A 24,756-nucleotide genomic window follows, 5' to 3' on the forward strand; every position below is an offset into this window, starting at 1 on the left:
CATTTTAACCAAGGGGAAAAAAAACTCATCAGCACAATTTTTGGATCACGTGCCCATTATTTGCTGGTGTTTTACTAAAAACGCTGGCAATTTTCCAGTTCATTAAGGATCAGCTCAGATCTGATGCTGCTGGCAAGAAACAAAGCTATTAGGGTACCAATAGTAAAATATTTAACCTAAATAAAAAAGTAAAATCCCTACTGCTTACAAAATAGTACCATAATTTTGGTGCTGGCTGAAGCTATTCCTAGTTTCTGTGCATATGCACCTAAAGGAAAACTGTTCTGTCTCTAATTCTATAGAAGCTGTCTCGGTCAATTAAGTTACTGATATCTAAAGTGGTTTGTAACGTTTACCGTTCCTGTTGTAAGCAAGGTATTAAAAGCTGGAGGTGTCAGCAGAGAAGGCCCTAGGAGAAAAGCAGTACTGACTTTGAATTACAAAATAATTCCTCCTTCAAGCAAAATTCATCCTGACTATCTAAAACACTTCCATGCCCTCGCCCTTCCAGGCAGAGGGTGCTTTTGAGCAAAGATGCCGTCCTGGCTCAGGCAGCCCTCAGTCCCGCTGCCACGGTGGGGAAGAAATCCTTTGCTGTGAGGGTGGTGAGAGCCTGGCCCAGGTTGCCCCGAGAAGCTGTGGCTGCCCCATCCCTGGAGGGGTTCAAGGCCAGGCTGGAGGGGGCTTGGAGCAACCTGGTCCGGTGGGAGGTGTCCCTGCCCAGGGCAGGGGGTGGAATGGGATGGGCTTTAAGGTCCCTTCCAACCCAAACTATTCTGTGATTCTCTGATGTGCTGTTCCTCACAAAGCCATGTATCCATGTGTCGTACGGGTGCAGGCAGGGCGAGGTGGGCATCCGCGGTGGCCGTGCTGATGGTAAGGGCAGTCCATGTGGAACCGCCACGTCTGTTCTGCACAGCACAGAGCCATGAAGCCTCATCTGATGGAGAATTCTCCCCCGAGTGCCTCCTCTCTGGACCCCTCTCCTCTTTGGGAGATGCACGCTACAAACTGCAGGCGTGCCAAATGGCTGATAAGCCACCCCATAGCAACGCTGGCCGTAGAGAAGTTTACTGATACCCAAACGTTGATTGTGGAACCAAATCCTATCACGTGCCAGGTAACGTTCAGTAAGTGGCAGGAAATTACAAGGGCTCAGAGGACTTGGAAGACTCGTGGGAGAGCAATGGAGCAACGCTGGAGTGCTGTGTGATTGCATGGGCTACATCTGTGTCGTGGAGCAGTCACACTGGCCGCTGATGGAAAGCACTTCATCAGCACTTACGCCAAAGCGAGATGAAGACTGATGGGACTAGATGGAGATAAGCTAAAAAGAACAGGCAGAATAATGAAAATAACCCACGAAATGCTGCAATTCTCTACTTCTCCCTATACAGAGCCGGTCATTCCCTGGATATAAGGGTCAATTTCTGCAGGAATCAGATCCATTACTTCAAAACAGTGCAGAGTCTGGGCCAGAGACACAGGTTTCTGTTGCTGTTGTTTCCAGGGGGAGGGGAAAATGCTGAGTTTCTAAACTGCCAAAACCCTCAGCGGGGAGTTTCAGCCTCAGGGGTTACAGGCAGCACCGGAGCCAGCCCTGCAGGGATGCGCCCCGAGAGACCTGGGGACTGCCACACCGAACCCCGTCTGTCTGTCTGTCCGTCCGTCCTCTCCCTGCTGATGCGCTTAACCCTAGCTGGTCCTCACATGAGAAAAAAAGAAGCGGGGAAAAGGGGATAAGGGAAAGAGATGATCTACCTTCATGAAAAGCAGGAGATCGCTCCTGTGAATGAGCTGATCTATACATACTGCGACCGGAGGCTGGCTTATCAGAAATTATTTACAAACCAGCTGGAGAGTGTCCAGGTCTGACAGCCCCGTGTTTCGGTTACAGCAATACATGTACAACAGCAATACCATCAGTCATAAACAAAGGGCAGAACCAGCTATCGATGCATTGCATCAACCTCCAGCAAAGCAAACATTACCCTGCAGCCTGTTTGGGAAGTCTGTGGAATAAACAGAATAATTGCAGTCATGTCGGCTCCTTGTCCAATGCCAATACTTTCCCTTAAATACCAGTATGTGCCTGTTTCTTTTCCGTACAGCCACTGGGCTAGAAAAGCTGGGTGAGGTTTGTGCTTCCAGGCACAGCTTGCAAATTCTGCAACTTGTTGCCCTGACCTTTTTTCCCTAGTTTTGAGGCTTTATAACCCCCATACAGAAGCTCTTTGCTTCATTAGTACGAAGTGGCCTACATGGACATCTCCGGGCTTAGGTTCTTCTGCCAGAGTTGCTGCCTTTGCTGGCTCGGCGTCACGTTCCCGCTCTGCCCTTCACCGCTACTTACTCAAAGGGGTCGCTGGGATCAGCCCGCTGGAGCTCCGGAGGAATGGGGATCCGTTTGTAGTACATCTCCCAGTCAAAAGCTCCTCGCATGGCATCCCCCGCCTGCGCCTCGTAGCCAAAGTGGTTGTGGTCGATGACATCGATCATGGGGCACACGATGGTTTTGTGGTTTAGTGCAATCTGGTCTGAAAAATGAAAGCAGAGAATAGGAGCCGGCACGTCTCGCCCAGCCATCCATCACGGCACTGCACAGCCAGTCCCGCCGGCTCTCCCGCCTTTGACGACTGCTGGCTTTGCTCCCGGCGGGCCCCGCACCATTTCATTTTTCAAACCTGTATCAAACCCGTATCTAAAGTGGACTTAATGCAGCTGGGCAATGATTAGAAGCATTTACAGTTCTTTAAAGGGGGGCACAATCCTGCGAGACCCGCAGGAGGCCACGCAGCTCTATCTCTGTCACTTTGCTACTCCGGGCTGTCCCCAATCTGTCAGCCGGGAACGAGCCAGCGAGGAAAATGTGAAAACCCTCCTGCAGCCGTGGGAAGGGTGAATGGCAAGAGCGATTTGTGCTCCTAAACGTGAGCCTCAGCCCTCGCGACCCTCCAGCCGCTGCTCCCGCGGCTCCGTGTGCACCAGCTTGGAGATCAAACCCCACAGATTAAAGGCAAACGCCAGCACCAAGAACAAAACAGGGCTTGTGTCCTTTTTTTTTTTGGTACTTTTTGAGATATAAAGAACGCTCCACACTATTATTCTTCCTCACCTGCTTTGTAAAGAAAGGAGTCTCTTTTTTTTTCTTTTTTTAAATATAGAACCATGAGGCTGAACCAAATCCCCATCTCTGGTACCAGGGCAGGGTACCGAGTCTGCTTTGCTGAATCCCACTGCTCAAGCCCATAGCGCTCCTCAGGAAAGAAAGAAAAGTAAAAAAGATATTCCAACTGCAAGAACGGGGCAGAAGAATAATGGTCTGAAATTAGGAGGTCAAGGGAAAATCCGTAGCTGTGTTGGCATGAAAGGACAGTAGAAAAAACTATCTATGAACCCTGGGAAAAAAACAAAATCTCAAAATTCCAAGTATAATAAAGCTTATTCCCCAAACGGTAGTCTAGACTTTTACAAAACGTAATACATTGTAGAGCCTACCTGGAAAGTTTGTTGTTTGTTTTTAAGGATTAGATTTCACTGGTGTTTAATAATACACTAAATAAAATCAGAGGGCTGAGTGCGGAACGAACACTTAGATAGAAAGGCGGGTAATGTTGGTGTAATGATTAATAACAGATTCTGCTCCCTTGCTTCTGAAGGACTGAAATTAAGAAAAAAGGTTGTTTTAACAAAATGTCTGTAATTTTCATATTTATTCTCAGTTGTTGCTTAGGGACTGTCCAAGGGGGGAACAAAGCTGACCGCGAGTGAGAGAACACTGTGCATGGAAGTTCAGCAGCTTTTTACATCCTTATCCTTTAATAGTGAAATAAATTTAAAGCACAGGCTCTCACAGAATTCCAGGAAACTCATCTCCGACATAATGGCTGCATTACTGCTGCTACTGCCAAATATAATTACATTCTCTGCTATTCTGTGTAGTGTTATCTGTAATCATTATGTAAAGTCATTTTTACATAATCTCTTCCCTGTGATGGTCCTGCTAATAGTTACAGGGCTTATAATAATCTGTCTCTGATCCCCCCCCTTCTAAATTGATTGGGGGAGAGAGACTAAATGGGATTGATTTGGCTGGAGCAGGTGAAAGGCAGACTCATAAAACATCAGCATCCTTCTCGGGATCTTCAGAGGCTGCTGCCTTTAAATAGAGGGAAGGACTGGGAATCTCGGAGTCACACACAGGGAGAGACGGGGAGAAAATTATCTGAGCAACGCTCAGACTCAATCCCAGTTTCCCTTTCTACAGCTCTGCAAGGATTTTGCAAGTAAGATGATGCTCGCCTGCCTGTTCTCGTGTGTATCTGCAGAATTGACTTCTCAGCCCCAAAAATGTTCTAGAGATGATGAGGAACCACATGAAGACCTTGACTTTTGAAGAAACCAGGGTGTTTGTAGTCATGCAAAGCAAAAGGCGGAGTGATCAAACTTGCAGCCTCAATGCCTAAAATAATGTAGTTTCATATATACTCCTTAGGCTTAAATAGCCCCAATATAAATTTAGGAAACAGGGAAAAGGGCTGCAGGGCTGGTATCACAGCTTCACACACGTGAAGATGCCGCTGCCTTTGCAGCCACTGCTCTCTGCCCCACCTGCCCCTAACGCCAGAGCCCCAACGTCACAGCTGAAACGCTTTGGAGGTTCTTTTCCACTGCCTTTGCTCATCAGCCTCTCACAAAGTCCTACCGGGCTGAAAATTTCCACGTGTTATTTCAATGCACACGTCCGGCAGATCAAGGGAGGAACAGATGGATAAGCGTCATTGTGCAAGTACAAACCTTGCAGATTTGAGGGAAAGCATGGGATAAAGAGGGAGCACTGCTCAGAGCTTTCGCCCTGGCAATTTTAAGCAATATATAGATACATATTTGAATTCAACACTTTTACTATCACACAGGGTGTACACGTGTGACAATAAACAGAAGTTTTCAATACTGGGTAAGTCACTATCTCAAAAATTTAAGTTTTATCTTTTAGAGAAAGATGCACCCCTTTGATTTCAGGTGCTTGTTTCAAAGTAATGGCAAATACTCTTATTTTCTGACTTAAATATGGGGTTACAGGTGGTGAAAACACCTGAGTGGCTCAGCGAAGGACCTCTCGTTATCTGACCTGTGGGAAGCAGTTGCACTCCCAGTCTCCACCCTGGCTGAGATGTGGAGATGGACAGCTATAGCTGGCAGGCGTCTTGATAACTCGCTAAGCCTGACCTAATCATGACATAGTTAAGCCTTGGTCAGGAAAAAAACCCACCTGTTGTTTGAGAAACCTAGTTGTGGTTGCCTGTGGCACCACTGACCTACCGTCCATCTCCCGCAGCATCCTTGGGGGGAAAGCGGTACCTGCATCTCCGCTGGTTTCCCGCTCGGTTTCCACCTGCAATAACTCCTGCTCCCCCAGGCTCAGCCTCGGCACCCCCAGCCCCAGCCACATCCTCCTCCTGTTGATTTACCCCCAGACACAGCCGTGTCTGCCCGCACCTCACACGGCTATGGCTGCCACAGCAGGGAGCAGCCGGCAAAACTCCGAGAGGCTTGTCTCAGTTTAGAGACCCAAAGCTGAAAGAAAATAAAAAAAACCAAAGCCATTTTGCCCCTGTTTGCAAGGACACAAAACAAAGGACCGTAACTCAAAACAACTGTGGCTCAGCTCCATGGGGCTATTTAGATACCGACCAAGTACTCAAGTAACTCCATCCTCCTTCCCTCTGCAAAGGGACAGTCAATTCTGACACCAAAATAACTTTGAGAACTGCCTTTATGTGTTTGCTCTCAGTTTCCTCACCACCTCCCCATCCTCCTTGACTTTCAGGGTCTGATTTTGAACAAAACCTGGCTGCAGGTACAGCCAGAGCTCAAACAGGGCAGCTCCCAGGCCATAAACACCCAACACGTCCTCTGCTGGGCTCTCCTTGGACGACACTGTCACATGCGGTGCCGGGTGAATCACAAGACAGATCTTTAGATAAACAATTGCAAAAAGTACATTAACTTTACTATTATTAGTAGCCAGGTGTCATCTGATTTCACTATAGTAAATATTTGCCACCTCCCAGTTATGAGAAAGTTCTTTCATCCCTTCAGGAAAACAGGGCGTCCTGAACCATGCTATCTGCGTGTTCACTCTCTCGTCGTCCTTCTTCATGTAACGCTCTACTTTTTCTTTCAAAACAAAGCCTATTGACTCTGGGCTTCAGTACTCCTCAGGACTGATTTCCAGGTGCCCTGGCTGGTCAGCCGTGGGTATTCTACTGTATGTAGAAAGATCTCACTCCACCTGAAAGGAGAGCTGGGACTTGGTCCCTGATGAAGCTTCCCGCATCCTTCCAGTTTTGTGGCTCGAGGCTGAGGATTGAGATCAACAGTTCGATACCCAACTGTGACCCAGCTGCAACTACGAATCCTTTGTGACCATCCTGTTTATTTTTCAGTTTTTATAGGGGGAAACCCAGCTCAATGTACCTTCATTTCAGACAAGAAAGCAAGAAAAAGAACTGGTTTTGTCACTTGCAATTTTCCCATGTCTAAGTTGGCAAAACAGAAGGCTTAGCAAAGGGTTGCAGAGGGCGAGAATGAGAATCTTCTTGAGATTTTTTCATCATTGGCAATGTATTATGTGCAGTGGGGCAAAATCAGGAAGCAGAGGAAAAGTGGAAAAAGTACATGTAGAGTACTCCAGAGCGTTTAACAGGTACTTGTGGAAGGCTTGTTGAAACCTCTATTTCCCTCTGCTCCTTTATGCCATTTGGAGATTATTTTTAAAAATGCTGATGACGTGATTAAGGGCAAAGTGGTAACAAGCGAAAAGACTGTACGGGTAATTTGATATGGAAGCTAGAAAGGATATAAACTTGGAATTTTGTACATTATCTTGTTCCTGATCTGAAGAAACACTAGCTCCTAGTATTTTGGGTTTTTTTGGTCTCAAGTGATAGTTCGTTAGCAGAGCAGCATCTCTTCCTGGCCGCAAATGCTTTATCAGCTTATCATGTGGCCAAGCAGTCCCAGCAACAAAATTCAAGAAACAATAACCGTTAATTGGTGAAGCCCTACCCTGTCATGTACTTCCCACATACTCTTTTAATTAACACAAATTTCTTTAATAGTAAGCTCAGGAATTTTCTTTGGTTCAGCTAGCAAAAAAAGCCCTGACTTCGCAAAGCACACACACTCTGCACATCGTCAGGTGTGGAGAAAAGGGGACGTGGTTTCCCGGAGCGAAATCCCAGGCTACAACAATTGATTCTTTCCACTCCTCTGGCTAATGGAGCTTCTCCAGCTGCAGCCGGAACCCAGCAAAGTCGTCAACAGCAAAGCATTCCTCCGGAGCTCCCTACTGCGACTGCTGTTGTTTATTGGATGTAACTCTGGGGTTTTGGGTACGTTTACAGCAAAAGCTGTTTTAGCAGAATGCAAAAGACAAGGAAGAGCACAACACCTGCACGACAAAAGTTTTCAGGTGTGTAGTAAGGGCGTAGCATAATACTGTATTTACCAGTGTATTTAGTGGCAGTAATAATAAAATTAATCATAACTCTAGTGGTACTTCAAAATTTTACCTGTTCTTTAGCCCCAAGAACCACAGAATGGAGCTGCTCGCCTTTCCCCGAGTTCTCTCTCGTACTGACACCTCTACCCAGGGCACGTCCTCCTCACTGTGGGAGATGGCTTCCATGGCTTAAGCTACACTGTACGCTCTGATTTCAAGGGCTGAAGAAGGCTCATGCACTTACTAAGCAAGGGAGGCAGCCAATTCACGTTGACTTCACAATGGGAATCCAGAAATGTCAAGACTTCTCCTCGAGCCAGCGAGGCTCCGAGCAGTCTGGTCCGAATGAGCCCTTCGCGTTTCTTGGTACGGACAATCCTCACTTTGGCAAAACGCACCATGTACTCCTCCAGCTTCTCTTTTAAATGTTCTAGAAAGAAGGGCAAAAACAGCGTCAGTGGTGCCAGGCCTGGAGGAGCCAACAGAAGGAGAGGTTGGCACACAACCTGCAAGCAGCTTATCTACTTCCATCTCCTGCCACTTCAAGTCCTCCAAAATCTGCCACAAATCCTCTCTGAGACGGTGGGGAAAGGGCAAACGCTCTCTGTTTTATCTCAGGGAGGAAGGCACTGACACTCTGGACCTTTTCCTGCAGTTGCTGCCGGCAACCTGCCATCCCGGGAAGAGTCATGGCCAGAACAACTGCAGGACATTCATCCACCCCCAGGTTCCTGCAGCCCAGGGCCAGGCAAACGCTCCGGTGTGCCGGTGTATCAACACTGGCCTTTCCAAGTGCCTTCCCTCTATCAGCTCATTACCAACAACTCTGCACGGAAAGCAGTTTTTAAGAAGTAAACGTTAAACTAGCACGATTGGATTGGTTTTGTAATGGGAAGGGGAACAGACACGAAGGGAGATCTTAATAGTTGGACACCAGGGTGAAGCAAACGGACAGCTTATTCCTAATAAAATTAAGCGGCAAACATAGAGCCGTTGATAGATTCTCTTATCTGCATAACCTGGCCCTGTTTGTATCAGAAAACACCACCTTTGGGAACCTTTTTTATTTCTGGCTCAAAACACATGCTAAGGATCATAAAAATAACCCAACCCAACAGAAACCAACACCCTGCAGTTTTGCCTCTTCCTAAGTACAGCTACAACTGAAACACTGATCTTTTGTCTTTGATATCACAGCTCAGCTTGTCGGACTCGTTACTTCGGGAAAATCTGATAATTTCATTTGGCAGGGAAAGAGAGAGAGAAAAGCTTAGTCTCCAATCACTAAAGCTGGTGACAAGCCACATTTGGTGATGGGAGGTGTGGCAAGCTAGGTCTCACTGAAAGAGCTTGGCCAAGTCGGCTGCTTCTTCTACCATCTTGTAATTCCTTGGACTTGGGTGGTCAGTCCAGGCCCCAATCCAGACCTGGCATCCTCAGACACTGCAAGAAGCTTGCCATGGACTACCCAGAAGGACTACCATTTCACGGGAGTGTATAATGCTGACACCATGATTGAGGACAACAAGGAAACAAGTCAGAGTGCAGAAAACACAGGGTTTTTTCTTAAAACAAAATAAAGCTCCACTGAAGCAGAGCCTCCTGCACATGCTCCTTCTTTCCCTTCCCAGCCAACCAACGCCCAAGACTTTCCAAGTCTACCTGTGGACCGGGGAGGAGCAGAAACCTTGGTGTGTAGTTGCAGGTATTTAGTGGGAGGGTCCCGCATGGGACACTTCTCTGTGCTGAGGAACCTTGACATACACTGAACAGAGAGAGGCCCGAGACCTGGGAACACCAGCCTGCAAGGACCAGAGACCAGTTTGGGCGTTTGGGACAGAGGAACCCAGAGATGCTTTGGAGACCTGCTGAGGCAAGAGCAGTCTGTGTTCATAGCCCTACCCAGGAGAAGTATGAGATCAAGTGAGGAAGGCCAAGTCTGAGACAAAAAAAATAAAGAATGACAAATAAAGAATGAAAATAAAGACTTTTCAGATAAACCTCAAATGTTTTTGTCTTCTGCTCTGTGGGTGACTGTAGAATACCCAGTTTTAATTCCGAAATAAGACTAAAAGAATTACCTATTTTTCATCCCATTTTGCTACTTCTGTACTCAGTAAAAACCCAACACAGCCCCCAACAGTCGCAACGACAAGAGATGTACAGTGTCTTTGAAGGATGACTTTTGTATCGCCGACCCCACTGAGGGGACAAGGGCCGCGTGTGCCACCCCAACTCATTCTAGGCACCAGGAACACTTCAGTGTCAGGACGGAGCTGAGGTGAAATGAAGCCTCAGATCACTTTGTGCCCATGTGCCAGACTGTCTAAAGCATGTATTTATCAAACTGGTTTTATAAGCCCCATGGAGGCTATTCCCACAGCACAGGAATATAGAAGAAGGGAAACAGACCTTAAAAACAAAGCTATGAAGACCTTGCAGGTAATATAAGAAAGCCTGTTAGGGCTGTCAACCTGGATTTTTTTTTTTCTCTGTTGTAAATTGTATCATCTTATAGCCATGAAAAATGAGCCAGTTTCAAAGTGACAGGATATTACATCTTTCCAAAGTAAATCCAATCTAATCTGTTAGATGCCATAGCTTCTGTTAGTCCTCAGGCACCACGGAAGGTGGTGCCTGAAGAAACCCTCTCGCCTCTGATCTCTTCCACCCACAGCTCTGAAGTTTGAACCAAGCAGTGCCCAGGAACCCTCCACCAAGAGCAAGACCACGTTGCTGCACCCCAAGCAGATGATTAATGAGGAGATTCAGGTGACCCAGCCCAAACACATCTCTCCATGGATGCAACTGAGCACCCAACACCTTGGCTATGGTGCAAATCCTCCATCCTCATGTGCCTCCCCTCAGAGGCGGCTTCACTGACCACTGACAGTTAAATACGGCCGTCGCTGATGGTTAAATGAACTAGCACAAATGCCCTCTTTTCATGATTTCTGATTGTTATCCCTTGCCTTGGGCCAAATAAATTCAGTCTTATACAAAGGACTTAATTTCATCCCTTTCACACCTTGCAGCCAGCAAATCCTGACAGCCGAGTGCCTGTCTCTTCAGGAAAACATTTCAGGGAGAGCTGATGAAAACTATCGTACTACGATACATTCTTTTCTGTTCTCGTATCAATTGCTAAATAACAAAAGAGCTGAATAATATAATTTGATTGTCATCAGTTGTATTGGAGCTTGAACTCCATGAAATCAATGGTAGTTCATACTGTTCTTTCATTCTTCCAGGTTCCTTGCAAACCTAGGAAAAGAGCTCTCTCAAACTTTAAATATTTTAAATTTTTTTGTGGGCCAGAATAATACTTGAAATTCTGTGGAACAAACATGAGTTCTCTGCACTACCCTCCTCCTCTCTCAGACAGCACATCATCTGATTTGTGAAGCACTGCATTAAAACATCCAGTACGTCTTTTGAAGCCAGAATCACGTAGCCCAAAATTGCCTTCACCTACTCAATTAGTCCCGTGATTGAACGATTTCATTGTTTTCTCCTTGTTGCTCAAAGAACAACTCGCTAAAAAGCAGAAGTATACAAACAAAATTTGCATGTCTTGTTCACAGAGAACTCTCAATGCATCCTCATTTAGACATATCTGGAAGTGGTCAGGAAGAAAACAGAAGTAATAAGTGTTAATTTTATAGAGTTTAGTGAGACACGTGACAAAAATATCAGGTCTACACACAAATCAAAGTATATGGATCAGTAGAGATACATAAGGTATCTAGATTAGCTACATATTAGTGATATACATATTAGTGATATCTTAACAAGAACTCATGACGCAGTCAAAGAAATGGCAGTGCCAACACCTACCGTATCTTTAGGTTTGAGATTTGGCCGAGAAAACAGTTTAGGAATTTATTTGGGAAAAGTCCTCAATAACTGCAAAAACATCATGAAGTATTTAAGTTCAACAACCAACTCAAATAGGGTTGTGAGAACGGAAATATCTTAAAAGCGAAGGCAAAAACCCCTTTTGGATTCAAAAGTAGTGATTTTTTTTTTTTTTTAACTTAAATCAGTATGATAGTGCTCTCATATTGTGTTTTTCCCTGCAAGGTTTTGTGGCACTGCCTGTTTCAAATCTTACCAATCTCTAAAAGCATAAATAAACACAGAGTAGCAGCCAGAGACAGCAGAACAGTAGTCATGTTATAGGAAACCAGTATTTTCTACTCTTTATGGAAGTGGCAGAAACACACCTTTCATGTTGAACCCCTCATTAAAGCCGCTCCCGCATTACTCAATATCCTGATTTTATCACAGGTGAGGCTCTTTAGAGCAAATGGGCAATTCTGCAGGAGCCACGGCCAGCAGTGGCCTTAAGGGCTGGGATGCAATAAAAGAGCCCGTGTTTGAGCCAGGCTGGGTCATGGGGACACAGACTCTGTGACAAAGACAACACCCAGGAGTCTGACAGCTCAAGTGTTGCTTAAAGCAGGGCAGACAAGACTTTAGAATTCTCTGTGTGGGAATAATTTTGATTAGTAAACAATCTAGGTGTTTGTGATCACTAATAAATTTTGATTTTTTTAACCTTGTCCTTTCCCAAAAATACCAAAATAAAATGCCCTTGTTCACAGAACTCCATAAATTTCCTTCACAGAAGGGAAAAGCAAATGATATTTCATTTCCTATAGTACAACTGCATGTTCTCGCCATTCCCAATTATTGTGTTGCTAATATTATCTCCAGAAGCAGCGTCACACACAAAACCTATATATTGCACAGACACATTTAGATGCGAGTGATGTCAAGTGCCGTGTAAACATGCATCAATCAACGTCAGAGCAAAACTCTAATGAAATTCTCTGAAAGAAACGACAATGTGGTGTGTAAAAAAGAAAGCAACCTGTAATTAAAAGGCCTTTAGATGTCCAGGGGACAACGCATTCTGCCCATTTATTACCAAAGGAAACGGTCCAAGCAAGCCAGCCATGACCATGAAACAGGGAGGTAGGGTGGTTTAGACTGGATATCAGGAAAACTTTTACACGGAAAGGGCTGTCAAGCCTTGGAAGAGGCTGCCCAGGGCAGTGGTGGAGTCACCATCCCTGGAGGTGTTTAAAAGCCGGGAGATGTGGTGCTGAGGGACACAGGTCAGTGGTGGGTTTGGCAGTGCTGGGTTAACGGCTGGACTCGGTCTGAAAGGTCCCTTCCAAGCCAGACAAGTCTATGATTCTATGACTCATTTATATGCTGTATTGTTACATAAATTTCACTTTCAGAGCCAGCATTTAAATTCCACAGTGAGCTATAAATGGTGCACTTGGGATATAAAGAAGCCAAAGCCCCTGTCACTAGATGCGGGGAGTAAATGTCTAATTTGTAATTTAAAAGAAAATAACATCCTTCTCTTCTGCACAGCGTTGATCAAATGAAGCCGTGAATCACAGGTCTGACACGTGCCAGGGCAGGAGCTGGCACAGGCGGTGACAAACACAGAGTGATGCCCGGGCAGGAGGTTCTCAGGCTGTCACTGCTGGGACAAGCGATGATGAAGGGAAGCGTTACGTCTCTTCCAGCGACAGCCTGTAAACAAATTCTCCATTGTAATTGTTTTGTGGGGGCTTTCTCTGTCTTCATTTAAAGCCTGGAGAAGTTTTTCTAGAAGAATAGCAGTGACGCCATCGCCTGGTCGTAGGAAGTGAAGATCTACTCCAGCAGAGCACCCAGTTACTTAATTTGGTGCCCAGAAATAAATTGGAAATCAAGGTTCTGCCTCTGTCAGGAGAAAACAATATCACAGTAGAAAAAAGCAGAACTGCAGGTCTTCTCTCCTGTAGGGATGCACGCAGGGGATATTTCATTATCACACCGGTACCCCCCCACGGCAACACGTGCAATGTTCCCCCAAGGTTATGGAGGAGGTGTTAAGGGAGACTTAAAAGATGCCGTGAAAGCTGGGGCTGGTCTTCAGGACGTGCCTGACTGTAGCACGGACCGTGAAAGAGGAAGGAAAACACGAAGAAAACAAAGCCTTCTGTTAAGCCCCTCTTCTGGAGAGCCTGGAGGGTCCATCCCTCTCCTGGGGCTGTAACAGGGCTCTCCCCCCTGTGCCACCTCCCCTTTCTGCCCCTGTCAGCCTACCACTGACCTGCCAATTAGCAAGTAATTAAGAGCAGCAACAGAGCCTGCTAAATGCCCTGATAAACAATCTGAACGAGATCTGCTTCTTCTTAACTTTAACTGAGTGAGAGGTACGCAATTTGAGCCCCTCTGCCGTCCCCAACATGAACCGCCTAAAAACAGCTCAAGAAAAACTTCCAGGAGCGGGAAGCGGGAGTGTGTTCCCAGGGAAAATTCCCAGGGACACTCTCCACCCCTTCCTCCAGCAGACACTTCTCCTGCAACACCTCAGCGTCATCTTTCGATGACTAAAATGCTTCTGTCTAGTTTAAGCTTAAGTCTTCAGTTAAGTCTTAAGCTTGACAGAAAACACATAAATAGAATTTAGTGGCCTGTGATTATTCAGTTATTATTTGTTTTCTGCTGCAACTGACACAAACGCCCCCGCCAGGGCACTGTCATTATTTTTACTTTCACCGCCTGTATAACTGCTGCCATAAAAGCAAACCCATCTGAAGAGAGAACACAAGGTGAGCACGTGAATTTGGGTGCATCACCTTCCTTTCTTCCAGTTCCCCCTCAAGTTTCTCATTTGCAGGAGGTTGGCTGGAAATGCTGGTTGGACACAGAAATGTAGCTTCAGGCAACAGGGACAGGCAAAGGTTGTGGAATCTCTGTTCCACCTCCTTGAGCCCGTGGAATTGTGACTGCGGTCACTGTCCTTCTGCCACCAGCACAGAGGCACCTTGGAGCTCTCTGTCAGCACAGTGAGCCCTCAGGTAATCCATACACGCAGGAGGTTATCCAGGTAGAAGGTGTGGTGGCTTCTTACATAGATGCCACGGAAGCATCACTGAACTCGAGGTACTTTTCCCTTCCATGTTTTGTCTCTCCAGAAGTTTCAAGGCCAGGTTGGATGGGGCTTGGAGCAACCTGGTCTGGTGGGAGGTGTCCCTGCCCAGGGCAGGGGGTGGCACTGGATGGGCTTTGAGTCCAGCCCCGAGAAAGGGGTCTCCAGCAGGGAGAAAGGTGAGGCTTCCTGTTACCCAAAGGCCAAACGACCTAATCAGTGCTTACTGTCTGAAAGCCTCCAAAGTCACAAAGCTACCAACATCCTGTTATACGTATCACAGCTCCACACTTCTAGGAATTCATCAATGCTCAATGTAATCTATACCTTAAAACTGAGGCAAAAAGAATTCCTTTACTCATTTATTCCTTAAATTGACCTTATCTACTCAATGCACAAAAATAAACAAGTTTAAGAAGCTTGTATCGATCTCTGCTTTGTGACCTGTCTTTTGCAGCCATGACAATTAAATATATTGTCTCCAAAGAAAAAGATATTGTTAACTAAAATGTTTAAAATAGAGAGAGCTACTATCTCTTTGTCTTTTCTTTGTAACGAATTTCAACATATTAAGGCTGTTCACATCCCTCTAATGTGGGTTTTGGAACTGCCTGAAGAAAGCCTAAGACCCGCTTCTTCATATAGATGCCTGTACGTATTTCTGGATATTCCCCCAATATGGCATTTCCTATGCAAAAAGCTTTGAAAAAAAAGAGTGAGGAAATATGGAAATTTGCTATTTTTATAGCTCTGGTTGTATCCAAATGGTTTGCCAGCTGTAATATGTGGAGAAATAATTCAACCAAACCGGGAGGGATCTGTTCCCCGAATCTCCTCGGCAGTCCCGAACCATGCCCATGGACATCCTGCGGTGACGAGAAGGGAAGAGGAGACGTTGCTTGAGCTACTTTTACAGACAATTTTTTTACCATGAAGACCTTACCACGGACAGACGCACTTGATTTGGCACTTTCTTACACTGCCAATTCAACAAACGTAACTGCGGCTACAGCTCAAACAAAACGTGGGCAACTGGTCAATTATCAGTGAAACTACGACAAACACACGGTAAGCTAACAGAGATACGTACAGCTGCCTCTCGGCTCCTTCTCCAGACACCGTTACGTAGAACCGACTCATCAAAGGGTGACCTCACTGCGTTAGAATTTGATTCTTTTTAGCGGTTCTGTTCACCCCACAGGTACTTCTCCAGCACCCCAGCCCTGAGGAGGCACGTCGGGAGGTCTCCTCCAGCTTGTGAGGCCAATTAGGAGAACCTTGTTTTGACGCGAATCCAGGGAAGCGTGATGTTCCCGGAGATCAGTACGCTGCTCACAAACGCCATCCTCTTGTTTTCGGAGCCACGCGTTTCCATCCTGACAGTATTAATTGTTAAAAATTGTGCACGATGACCTGTCAAGCAAGACTTTTTTTGTTTTGGAACATATTTCTCACACTGCAAACAGCCTCGCAGGCTCTGAGACCTGTCTTTACACTGACATTTTCTCTGTTTTGCCCGAAACTATCTTTGACGTATTTTTAGTTCTTCCTGCAAAATATATCACTGACTTTTACAGCAGGGGCTGTCTTCAGAGAACAGCTTTCTCTCACACTGCTCCTTTTAACCTCCCAAATGCCAAGGACAGGTTGTGCTGGAGAACCGGCGAAACACCGCTGGCGAGGGTGGCACTGACCCTCTATCTGCAGAGGACAGTTAACGCTGGTCCTTGGGAAGGGGGAAAAGAGAAGTCACACAACTCGTGTAATGACTTTTCAGGGAGCATGGAATTACAGAATCGCAGAATCTCCATGGTTGGAAGGGACCTTTGAGATCATAGAGTCCAACCACAAAAAAAACCAACAAAAAACAACCAAAGCACAAACAGACACAACCCAACAATCTCGGGCACTAGATCGTGCCCTGAAGTGCCATGTCTACATGTTTCTTAAATACCTCCAGGGATGGCGACTCCACCACCTCCCTGGGCAGGCTGTTCCAGTGCCTGACCACTCTCTCAGTAAAGTAATTCTTCCCAATATCTAATCTAAACCTCCCCTGCCCCAACTTCAGACCGTTTCCTCTGGTCCTGTCGTTATTCCCTTGGGAGAAGAGTCCAACACCCACCTCTCTACACCCTCCTTTCAGGGAGTTGTAGAGGGCAATGAGGTCTCCCCTCAGCCTCCTCTTCTCCAAACTAAACATGCCCAGTTCCCTCAGCCTCTCCTCGTATGACTTGTTCTCCAGACCCCTCACCAGCTTGGTGGCTCTCCTCTGGACACGCTCCAGCAGCTCAATGTCCTTCCTGTAGTGAGGGGCCCAAAACTGAACACAGCACTCGAGGTGAAGCCTCACCAGGGCCAAGTACAGAGGCACCATCACTGCCCTGCTCCTGCTGGCCACGCTGTTCCTGACACAGGCCAGGATGCTGTTGGCCTTCTTGGCCACCTGGGCACACTGCTGGCTCATGTTCAGCCAGCTGTCCACCAACACCCCCAGGTCCTTTTCTGCCGGGCAGCTTTCCAGCCACTCTTCCCCAAGCCTGTAGCGTTGCCTGGGGTTGTTGAGACCGAAATGCAGGACCCGGCACTTGGCCTTATTAAACCTCATCCCATTGGCCTTGGCCCATTGATCCAACCTGTCCAGATCGGTACAGGTCCCTATGCCGAGCACTTTTATATCCCAGAGCAATTCCACTGCTGTTATAACTCACTGCAAACCGCAGGCTCTGCTGACCTAAGGACGCTGGAACATGCCCATCTCCTAACAGGACATTTGAATAACCTTCTGCTGAACTGAAGACGCCACATTTCCGTAGTTCTTGTCCATTCTGCGTGCTAACCATCCCGGGGAAATCGGCAGGTCCTAAACACCGCTTGCCATTAGTCCCTTTCCTCAAGAATTCAGTGGGTGCTTTTCCCTAGTGCATGGGTTTGTTCCTGTAAATAAGAGAAGTCCTTAAAATAACGCTTTGAAACTGAGATTTCAAAACACAGAAGAGAGTTTGGGCAACACCTTGTTCTCCTTGAAGTTTGATATTGTTTCAAGAAGTTTCTCCTGTCTTCCAGCTTCTGTATTGACATTTGTCTTTTAAGAAAGCCCTCTCTGAGGTAGGAACTGGGGTTCTGAGGCACCAAGTCTTTACTCTGGAGTGATGAATTTATCTAAGCTCCACATTCTGCAGCAGGATAAAACACGACGACACTTACCAAGGTTTCTCTAACCTACTGAACGAGACCTTAAATTCCTAGTAGTGCAAATGCCAGAAATAAGTATGCAGCCATAAACTTTTAAACATCTTTTGTATCTCCTGAATTTTATTTCCTGCAGCACAGCACCGGCATTACTAGACTCTTCATAGCTGGAAGCTTTCATAAGCTTCAAGAGCACTTACTGTTGAAGCAAGTATCCAGTTTCTTCTCTCGATTGCTGCATTCCATCATCCAAACATTTCATTTTCTTGGTTGTTATTTCAAGAGTTTTCTCTTTTTCAGCTTTGTCTAGAGTGGAAATTCATCTCTTCTTCTAAAACTTTGGTACTAAAAAGTCTGTCTTTTCTAAACTGGAACTGTGGTTCTCAAAATTGTTTCACTCATTTATTTGCAGAAGTTGGCCGTGTTCTTGGTATGACCTTTGCATCCTTGCTATGTCAAGGGTGCAGTGAAGGAAGATGGAGTTAATGTTGCTGAAGAGGCTTCCAGAAAGCTGCAGGCCACGGGAATTCTTCGACAACCTCCCGGCTCAGAAAAGCAATCTCTCTGAGCCGTGTTTCTGAGATTAGATCAGGCAACTTTTTTTTTTTTTTTCCTTTTTCATTATTTGCAACAAACAGTTTGCTTCCAAAATTAGGTGTATAGAAATCTTGGACTGAAAGAACCAGACTGCTGCTTGTGTTACACACTTTGAAGCATGAGAATTAATTATCAAAAAGGAAACCAGTCTGTTCATAGACTAATCTGCTATGATGATGTTCCTCCACATAATGAGGCAAACATTGATGCATAATTAGGCATCTCCTAACATCAGTATGAGCTATTAATCAAACAATAACACCATGGCTTTCTCATGGGCAGATGACTGGCTTTTCACTTTCTATTTAAGCCAAGAAAAAGAGCAAATAAATGAGCTGCTGCATAAATCAAGCTTTGGAAGAGGAGACATCAAGTTCTTTCTTTCCTGTGTTATCTTTTTTCTCCCTTTGTTTTACAGGTTGAACCAACCTGTCTGTTCCTGTCTCTCAGCTGTCACAACCGAGCAGCCGTGTCACCGAAGCCCTCCGCATCCTCTTTAGTCTGGCAGGTTCCCTCATTAAGGATGTGAATTTAAGAAACAGAGAGAGACACACTGCATACTAAATGAAAAGCCAAGATCCAAACTTTATATAAATAAATAAATATTATATTGAATATTAACCAGCGGATCCAAGCTCCCAGCAGCTTTCGTGTGACGGCAGTGGGATGAGACCGTGCCCAGACATTTCTCTACAGCCTATTTTGAACATTCCTCCAGCCCCTTCTCTCCTCCAAAGTGCTGTCTGTCCTGCCATGCCAAAAGGATGTGACAGAGGATATAATCTAAAATTTTTTACTTTATACGTTAACAAAGTATACGCTGACACGGTCACCTCTGGACACATGGAGTGAGGGTGGCAGGGACTGTTCTGCATCCCTTGGGAAAGCTGAGCCCCAGCTCGTTCCACCCCCCCAGGGAGAGCCACGCAACTCCCGACCCAAACACAAGAATCTGTGAATTCTTCCTGTGAAATCTGTGAAAGAACCTGGCCTTTACCAGCATAAACACAGTCTCTTCCTAGCGATCTTTTCCAGTAAAGAATTAACGGGTTAGCAGATCTCAAGTGAAAGATAAATCATTGCCATATTACTCATGGAAAGTGTAAAGCTATTTCAAAACCAGACCAATAGTATCAGCTTTACAGCACTTTACTGATCCTTAAAGATGGACAAAACACTGTACTTCTGAACACAATTCTCATATCTTCATTACTGTTAAAACTACACATTCAATAGAGGAAATAACCTTCGTACTTCAGATTTCCTTAGACATGAAAAATAACTTTGTCCAAAACTGCATGTAAATCTAGAATAGAAATGCCTGAATTTAAGAAATTATGAAGAGAAAAACAAAAGATCACCTCATTTTCATTTTAAAGCACGTTTAACTTAAAGCATTCAGCAGATTGTCAGTATCTTGGCTGACCCAAGCAGCCCCCCTGGTCCTGACCAGAACTCCATGCACCGTCCCCTCACCATCCTTCCACCGAGCTGAGGCACTGTGGTTCCCACGGTGTCTCACTCACACGTCCCCCCAGCTTTGTGCTGGTGGGAGGTTTCCCACCTTTAGCAGAGAAAGACTTTTTAAAAAAAGGTGTAATAAAAGGAGTGGGAAAATTGCTGCCATTCACTGCAAATATTTAGTATTTTTAACCAATGTGTCCCAAGCTGGAACCAGGCAGGTGAAGCTCTGCTGTGGGCAGCAGGTAAGAGCAATGCAAAAAAAAACCCAGGCAGAAAATACTCTCCCTGAGAAAACTTTTTGTTGTGCGAGTCATATCAAGAGATGTGCTGCATTACAGAGATCCTCCTCCTCCTTCTCCTCCTCCTCAGAATCACGCGGGCCCTTTCCAACAGCCAACTCACTGATCTCCAGCAATGGGCTGCCTGGAAAAACCACAAGTATTTTTGCATTTTACCCACAGTTTGACCTGTAGAGTTGCTGGGTTTTCTGTGGAAATGTGGTAATCGCTTCTTTTTTTTTTTTCCCCAAATAAATTTTTAATAACCTATTTCCCAAATTTTGGGTTTTTTCCCCTTCTTAGGCCTAAGTAAAACAGGTAGAGGCCCCACAGAATAGGTAAAAAGCAGGTACAATCAAACAGAGAAACGGTGCCACCACTGACCCAGACACCAGTTTTGCATCTGTTCTCATTTAGTGGGTTTACTTTTAGAAATGAATAAAAAAATTGCCAAAAAAATATTAAATTTTACTCAATTTTCTGATGAACTAAGACACTGCTGCATTCACCTCTCCTCAGCTGGAGTGGCAGAGGCTTGTCAGGCTCTGGAAAGTCACCTCTGACAGCGCGTAGAGGCCAAGGAACACATTTAACTTAATTTCAAAGCTACCCAGGAGCAAGAGCTCTGAATTCTTCTCTAGAGTTATGTTACCGTTCGTATTCTCCGGGAAGCAGCGGAAAGGCGAGAAGAGCAACGGAAAAAAAAACAGGGGAGTAGATAAAAGTTGCAGTGGGCAAAGCTGAAAACTATAAAAACCAAACCAGCAGAGAGTACGTAAGTAAAAGGTAAAATACAAGTAAAATACAATACTCTGAAATGAATATGACTCCTATCGATACCCGGCTACCATTCTGCTGAAGGAAACAGGCTTTTAGCTCTGCTGCAAAGGGCAGAGTGCATCTCTGTAACACATCTCGCCATCTGGTTCACTTTGCCAGCAAGTCTGTAAAGTAAGAGCTTTACACAAGTGTAAATTCCATTTTCAAGGGAATTAGGGACTAAAGTGCTCGTTTCTGTTGCAGCTCTGTGGACCGCTCAGGTTGGCATCGCCGGTGCCAGCAAGAGGGGTCAGTCTTCATAAAAACCCAAACACACCAGGACACAGGACTTATGCTGTGTCTTGTATTTACGGTACCTTGATTTGCTGTATCTGTAAAAATACGTAGGAAAGGTAGTCCATGCCTCCAACTTGCTTAACGCTCTGATGATTACCACCTCACTTGCCCGTGCTGTAACACCCCGGTTACTGGTGTAGATGGGCTGCTGCCTAGCCCGTCTTTCTGAGCTTTACTTACTTTATTTGGGGTTTTTTTCTGCTGCATTTTGTTTAGCTTTGTGAGGTTGCACGGTTGTCACCCTAAAAAAAAAATCACAGCATCTACAGAGAAGGATTAAAATACCCGAGTAACTAACCCTGGGAGGAAGAAACCCTCACCTTCACCGTCATACTCCTGAGGGCGAAGAGCTCCCCTCAATGGAGCGACACATGCCAGAGAAAAGGGCAGATAACAGGATGCTGGCTTACAGCTATTATAATTGCATTATTAATAAGAACGTGGAATAAGTAGATAATTTGCATAAGTGTAAATAAACTTTAAATGACACTGAATTAACTGATTGTGGCATTTCAGTCAGGTGATTAAAACATTGGATTAACAATACATTCCAACTCTCGGATAGAAGGGTGTGCTCTTGTGTTTTCCACGACTAAACTGTACGTATAACACTTATGTGATGCTTTTGGAAGGATCTCACTGAACGCGAGAAAATCAGAAATACCTCAGGTCCCTTTGAACGCGTCTCAGTGACTTTCCGCAATCTCTCGTCCCAACACCCCGCTGCGCGTTTCCCTTCAGCATCCACGCCAGCAACACGCTGCAGAACCCTCCCCAAGCCCCAGACTCAGCACGGCAGTATTTCATATTCTTCTCAAAGTCAATATTGTTTTTACTTTTAAGACCCTCTGCAGGCCGGGAACCCCAGAGCTATCTGTTTCATTAGGCAAGGTCTGCCAGGGGACTCGGGGCTCGTTAGTGTAACGACGAAGCAGCTGCCCTGGGACAGGCGGTAGCTTTGGACACCCAGCCAGGTTAGGAAAATGCACTTCAGGATCTTCTGAAAAGGGCTTTCATATAACACGCGTAATTTGTGAACTATAGAGGGAAAACTTCAGCTATGCCGGAGACGGGGAGGCAGGATTTATAGTGCCATCTCCTTTTTGAGGAGCTCCGACAGGCAGGAGCGTCACCAAACCCCCACCACTGAACCAGGGACGGTGTCCCCGAGAGCTGCTCTTCCCTGCGGTGGCAGCGGGGGACCCAGCTTTGTCCCTGGCTCCTCTCATTTCTCCTGAGCCTCAGAGCCTCATCCTCGGGCTGGAGCATCGCCACTGGGGAGGCAGGGAGATGTCACCCCAAGAGCCCCCGGGACCGCGGGAGGCAGCAGCGGGTCCTCAGGACACTATCCCCCGCCAACAAGGCACCCTGCCTGCGTGATGGGGACACGAGGATGGGCAGTGACAGGGGTGGGAAATCCGTTCCCAGAGAACCTCCCGTCTCTCCCGGTGACTGGTGAGACACCAAAAGTGAATGAATCACCATCTCAGGTGGCTCTTGCACCCGAACCGTCTGCGGGACAAGGCAGAGCTGGAAACCAGGACTCTGCCCTCGCAGAGCGAGGCTCCCGGGGGGGCACGGGGTGACACATCCCGTGGCAGCAGCTCAATTACTGCCTCCCCGAACCGGAGATTTCTCCCCAAGTGCAACCTACATCCTAGAAATGTTCTTGCCGAAGTCAAACTGCAAAGATTCTTTTCCAAAAGACCTCACGGAAAGATTCACGTTCTTTTCACTTCGCACAGCCCGTCCCCACACGGATAACTCATGAATATGGGCTGCAGCAACAATTCCTCACGCTAACAACGCCAGACAGCTACCCATCGCGCACACCAGGCAGGAAGATTTCTCTACATACTCCAAAATTTTCCCAGCTTGGCCACGTGCTGCAGAGCATTAGGAAAAGAGATGCCATTTATCTGATCTCTGAAGATCTTTTTTTGCTGCTTTATGAGAAGTGAGAGGAACTAGCGCCAGGTGCTTTTAAAGAAGTTTCCTTGCTCACATCTGTAACTTGTCGCTAAACGATATGACCAACCGCAGCAGAGAAAATCCCTTAACAAGCAGTCCCTGTGGCAGATGAGCTAATTGGTAAGTAGTGGCCAGAATGCTAAAGGTCTTCAAGCAGAATCACAGAATGCTATGGGGTTGGAAGGGACCTCTGGAGATCATCCAGTCCAACCCCCTGTCAAAGCAGGTCCACCCAGAGCAGGTTGCACAGGAACGTGTCCAGGTGGGGTTTGAATGTCTCCAGAGAAGGAGACTCCAACACCTCCCTGGGCAGCCTCTGCCAGGGCTCTGCCACCCTCACAGGAAAGAAGTTCCTCCTCATGTTTAGGTGCAACTTCTTATATTCAAGTTTGTGCCCATTTCCTCTTGTCCTGTCCCTGGGCACCACTGAAAAAAGACTGGCCCCATCCTCCTGACATCCACCCTTTAAGTATTTATAGGCGTTGATCAGATCCCCCTCAGTCTTCTCTTCTCCAGACTAAAAAGACCCAAGTCCCTCAGCCTTTCCTCATAAGAGAGATGCTCCAGGACCCTCATCATCTTTGTAGCCCTCTGCTGTACCCTCTCCAGCAGTTCCCTGTCCTTCTTGAAATGGGGAGCCCAAAACTGGACACAGTGCTCCAGAAGGGGCCTCACCAGGGCAGAGCAGAGGGGCAGGATGACCTCCCTCCACCTGCTGGCCACACTCTTCCTGATGCACCCCAGGATGCCATTGGCCACCTTGGCCACAAGGGCACATTGTTGGCTCATGGTCATCCTATTGTCCACCAGGACTCCTAGGTCTTTCTCCTCAGAGCTGCTCTCCAGCAGGTCAGCCCCAACCTGTCCTGGTGCAGGGGGTTATTTCTCCCCAGGTGCAGCACCCTAGCACGGAGCGGTCCTTGGTAGCAATGACAGAGAAGTACCTAAATACTTTTCAAACTCGTATTAATAGCGAAAAAGCTTACGAGGTAAAAATATTCTGACCTCACTTTCTGCTATTTCCCTTCAGCAAGTTCATTTGTAAAAGCCACCTGAAAAATGGAGCTGGATGTAATTAGTGAGCACTATTTATCACCACACAGTGACTAAAAGCAGCGCACAAGGACTCACTGATCCAAGCACTGTAACTCCGACAAGGAGGAGAGCTGTGAGCAAAACCCGCGTTTTGAGTATGGCTATTAATTTAACTGATTGGATTATTACATTACGGATTATCTACGCTTTACGATTATCTTCCTTTGTGAACAAAACCGTTTGGTCACTAAAAACCTTCGCTGTGGGCAAAGTGCAGCCGTGCGGTGGGTGAGGAGCCCCAAGGGCCAAATACGTGCCAAGAACAGCCGCACCAACACCTTCCCAATGCTGGTGGGACCACAGGCAGTGAGGCTCAGCTTACCCCAAATGGCCTACGTGTCAGGAAAAATGGAATAAACCATAGTAGTGTTATGGTTACACTCGCCAGCACGTCCAGAAAAGGCTCTGTGAGCTTTCAAGTAGGTCTGCAAATGTCACCAGGCAACGTAATCCCGGTATAAACACTAAGGACATGGAAGCCCTCCATCACTGGCCAAAAATCACAGAAAGAGACTTGATCCATGATGCTGACAAGTCTCCTCAAGAAGTAAAGCGTTGATCTATACATCTTAGAAGATGCTCTTCATGAGAAT

At 46.2% G+C, this 24,756-nt stretch overlaps 1 protein-coding gene across 1 annotated transcript in view; it reads right to left on the reverse strand.

Annotated features, from left to right (window-relative positions):
• Positions 1-24,756, reverse strand: part of GALNTL6 (polypeptide N-acetylgalactosaminyltransferase like 6) — a 358,790-nt gene that overhangs the window by 59,004 nt on the left and 275,030 nt on the right. The window contains exons 5-6 of the mRNA XM_074154713.1: positions 7,752-7,937; positions 2,354-2,537 (exon numbers count right to left, since the gene is read on the reverse strand). Coding sequence (XP_074010814.1) covers positions 2,354-2,537; positions 7,752-7,937 — 370 coding nt within the window. The remainder of the gene's footprint in view (positions 1-2,353; positions 2,538-7,751; positions 7,938-24,756) is intronic.

The sequence above is a fragment of the Numenius arquata genome, chromosome 10 (assembly GCF_964106895.1).
Source record: "Numenius arquata chromosome 10, bNumArq3.hap1.1, whole genome shotgun sequence".
Classification (NCBI taxonomy): Eukaryota; Metazoa; Chordata; class Aves; order Charadriiformes; family Scolopacidae; genus Numenius; species Numenius arquata.